General features: G+C 34.0%; 1 protein-coding gene across 1 annotated transcript in view; it reads right to left on the bottom strand.

Moving 5' to 3' along the window:
• LOC128920245 (serine protease easter-like) overlaps positions 1 to 1,158 on the bottom strand; it is a 6,496-nt gene extending 5,338 nt beyond the window's left edge. Inside the window, exon 1 of the mRNA XM_054227161.1 lies at positions 955 to 1,158. Coding sequence (XP_054083136.1) covers positions 955 to 1,024 — 70 coding nt within the window. The 5' untranslated portion in view covers positions 1,025 to 1,158. The remainder of the gene's footprint in view (positions 1 to 954) is intronic.
• Positions 1,159 to 3,996: the final 2,838 nt, after the last annotated feature.

Below are 3,996 nucleotides of genomic sequence, written 5' to 3'. Positions count from 1 at the left end.
TTGAATCCTCTGTCATACAACAGTTTATCACAACTTTCTTTTGGGAATGGATTTATTTTCTAGCTTCTTTGAAATTGTCTTAAATATGTTGTATTTTTTCTAAAATTTCCAAAATATAGTATCTTGTGACCGAAAACCAGTTAAGAAATAAAGAAAAAAGTGTTAGATTCGAAAACAAGGATAGACCATAGAGTTATGTGAAGCATATATAAATAACTTAACATTCGAAAAAGTAAACATTAATTTTTTTGAACTTGTATACCTTCTCTCAGACCCTATATACCGAATATATATGTATGTATATACATATAAGTTTCTATCTATCTGTTCGCTTTCACATAGTATTGTGAGATTTTAATAAAAAATGTGAGCTAAATTTGAAAAAAAAAAATTGAATTCTATAACTTAGCACAGGGTAGTTTGGTAGCGAATAGGGTAGCCATCGGGATATACAGAGCTTCCTCTATACCATTTTATGTTGCTAAAAAGATTTGTTTGCCCCACAAGAAGTTGATTTTTCTAAGAAACCTTAATAATAAATAAAATCTGCAATATAATTAAGGTACCTAGACATTTATTGTTTTGTTTAGCAATATCAGAAGGACTGCTTGCGATAAGTTTTATTTTGATACCTTCATTGCAAGTTTTAAAGATACATATGTATGTATACACTAAATTTATTAGCATTCGATGCCATGCCCTCCACACTGTGACCTTTTGTACCAGAATCGTATATATTAACTGCAACACCAACTACCTAAGAGGACCTTACTTGAGCAACAAGATTTACATATCTTATGTACATAAATATCTTAATTTCTATTCGTCTCGTTATATTGATCATTAGAAAAGTTAGATGAACAAAACTATTGCACTATTTGTACATTTAAATAATAAAACATGTGTGAGTGAGTGTGCTCTGAGCTTCACGGTTCGCAAATTCACAAATCTTACCCGCAGAAACTGCACCGAAAACACTCCAAGTTATTGCAAGTAGAACAGCGATATTCCTTAAGGAGTTCATTTTCGTTAGAATCCAATATTTAGTTTATATCTATTTGTATATTCAATTTAAAAAACATAGGTATTGAGAGCACTGTATTTCAAAAGCGTCGACTTTCAACGGGATTTAAATGCTCACTGATTGATGTCACTTCAAGCAAATTAAACAAATTACATGGGTATGTAAGGAACAAACATACGTACACGAATGCACTCGATTCGTGGTTGTCAGATATATGTATGTACACACAAACGTATATATGTACATTTGAATAAACATTTTATAAATACAAAATCGACATTATAACCTTCATTATTTATTTGTAATTCCCTAACTGATATGGCTCTTTAAATGTTCTAACACAATTTCCAGGAAGTCAAGAGGTCATCTTTTTGTATTCACAATTGCGATTTCCATATGTATATGTTGGCAGCTACACTGATACAACATGCTTATCTTAATTTGGTATTTAGTGTTAAGTTTAAAGCAATGAACACCAGCTCTTGTATACTCAGTATTTGATAGGGAGTTTCTTTGTGAATAGAAGTAGTAGTAGTAGTAGTAGTGAAATTGCACATATTCTGTTATATGTATGCAACTACTATCAATCTTAGAGTTTTGTAAGTAAATTGCGAAAGAATAAAGTGAATAATCTCCCTCTGTAAACAGTAGAAGGTAATTGTTCTGGTTTTTTTTTTCGAAAAAAAATTTCATTTAAAGTTAAAAGTAAGATATATTTTAGTTTACAAATTACAAAATAAAAGACTGCTAGAGCTTTGCGCTTGCCGACTTTTTCATTGAAGTCGCTTTTAAGAGAGGTGCGAGATCGTGCTAGTGGAGCAAAATATAAAGATTCGGCAAAAAATCTTGGGATTTACATTTATGGAGCTTGGAAAAACCTTAATCGGTGGGAACAACAGCAAGTATAAACAAGTAGGGAAAGACTAAGTTCGGGTTCAACCGAACATTTTATACTCTCGCAATTTATTTAGAGATTTACCTATATTTTCGGTGAAAAATTACCCTTAAGCACTGAGTTCTTCATGTTTGATATCAGGGGCCTTGAAAAGTCATGGTCCGATTTTGACAATTTTTCCACAAGTGATGTCACAGCTCAAATACAGTATTTTTGTAAAGTTTTATTTCGCTATCTTTATCGGTTCCTTATGTATATATTATAAAGTGAAAGAATCAGAAGGATTCAAAATTGAGTTATATGGGAAGTAGGCGTAGTTGTGAACCGATTTCGCCATATTCCACCAGTGTCATCAGGGTGTCAAGAAAATATTATATACCGAAACTGTCGAGTAGTTCCTGAGATATGGTTTTTGACCCAAAAGTGGGCGACGCCACGCCCATTTTCCATTTTGTAAAAAAATCTTAGTGCAGCTTCATTCTGCCATTTCTTATGTAAAATTTGGTATTTCTGACGTTTCTCGTTAGTGAGTTAACGCACTTTTAGTCATTTTCAACCTAACCTTTGTATGGGAGGTGGGCGTGGTTATTATCCGATTACTTTCATTTTTGGATTGTATAAGGAAACGGCTAAAAGAAACGACTGCAGAAAGTTTGGTTTATACAGCTTTATTGGTTTGTAAGATATATACAAAAAACCTATTTGGGGGCGGGGTCACACCCACTTTTCTAAAAAATTACATCTAAATGTGCCCCTCAATAATGCGATCCTATGTTCCAAATTTTATTTTCATAACTTTATTTATGGCTTAGTTATGACACTGTATAGGTTTTCGGTTTTCGCAATTTTGTGGGCGTGGCAGTGGACCGATTTTGCCCATTTTTTAAAGCAACCTCAGGGTGCCAAGGAGTGTGTGTTTCAAGTTTCATTAAGATATCTTAATTTTTACTCAAGTTATCGCTTGCACGGACAGACGGACGGACAGACATCCGGATTTCAAATCCACTCGTCATCCTGATCATTTATGTATATATAACCCCATATCTAACTCTTATATTTCTTGGTGACACAAACAACCGTTATGTGAACAAAACTATAATACTCTGTGCAACAGGTTGCGAGAGTATAAAAAAGAGAAATTCGTGGAGTGAAGTGGAGGGAGGAAGCACTCCTAATTTAATTGTGGCAAAATAAGGCGCGGGCCCAGATAATATGTCCATTCAAATAAGCATTAAACGTAATTTCTTCAACTCTTCTATCTTTTTGTACTCTCGCAACCTGTTGCCCAGAGTATAATAGTATTGTTCAGATAACGGTTGTTTGTGTCAACAAGAAATAAAAGAGTTAGATATGGGGTTATATATACATAAATGATCAGGATGACGAGTGGATTTGAAATCCGGATGTCTGTCCGTCCGTCTGTCCGTGCAAGCGATAACTTGAGTAAAAATTAAGATATCTTAATGAAACTTGGTCCACTGCCACGCCCACAAAATGGTGGAAACCGAAAACCTATGCAGTGTCATAACTAAGCCATAAATAAAGTTATGAAAATTAAATTTGGAACATAGTATCCCATTAGGGAGGGACACATTTGGATGTAATTTTTTTGGAAAAGTGGGCGTGATCCCGCCTCCAAATAGGTTTTTTGTATATAACTCGCAAACCAATAAAGCTATATAAACCAAACTTTTTGCAGTCGTTTATTTTAGCCATTTCCTTATACAGTCCAAAAATGAAAGACATCGGATAATAACCACGCCCACCTCCCATACAAAGGTTAGGTTGAAAATTACTAAAAGTGCATTAACTCACTAACAAAAAACGTCAGAAACACCAAATTTTACATACGAAATGGCAGAAGGAAGCTGCACCGAGATTTTTTTACAAAATGGAAAATGGGCGTGGCGTCGCCCACTTATGGGTCAAAAACTATATCTCAAGAACTACTCACTTTATAATACATATATACATTAGAAACAAATGGAGATTGCGGAATAAAACATAACACAAATACTGTATTTGAGCTGTGACATCACTTGTGGAAAAATTGTCAAAATCGAACCATGAGTTTTCA

This window comes from Zeugodacus cucurbitae, chromosome 3 (genome assembly GCF_028554725.1).
Source record: "Zeugodacus cucurbitae isolate PBARC_wt_2022May chromosome 3, idZeuCucr1.2, whole genome shotgun sequence".
In the NCBI taxonomy this organism is placed as follows: domain Eukaryota; kingdom Metazoa; phylum Arthropoda; class Insecta; order Diptera; family Tephritidae; genus Zeugodacus; species Zeugodacus cucurbitae.
The sequence above is the reverse complement of the archived record's forward strand: the minus strand, read 5'-3'. Positions and strand labels throughout refer to the sequence as shown.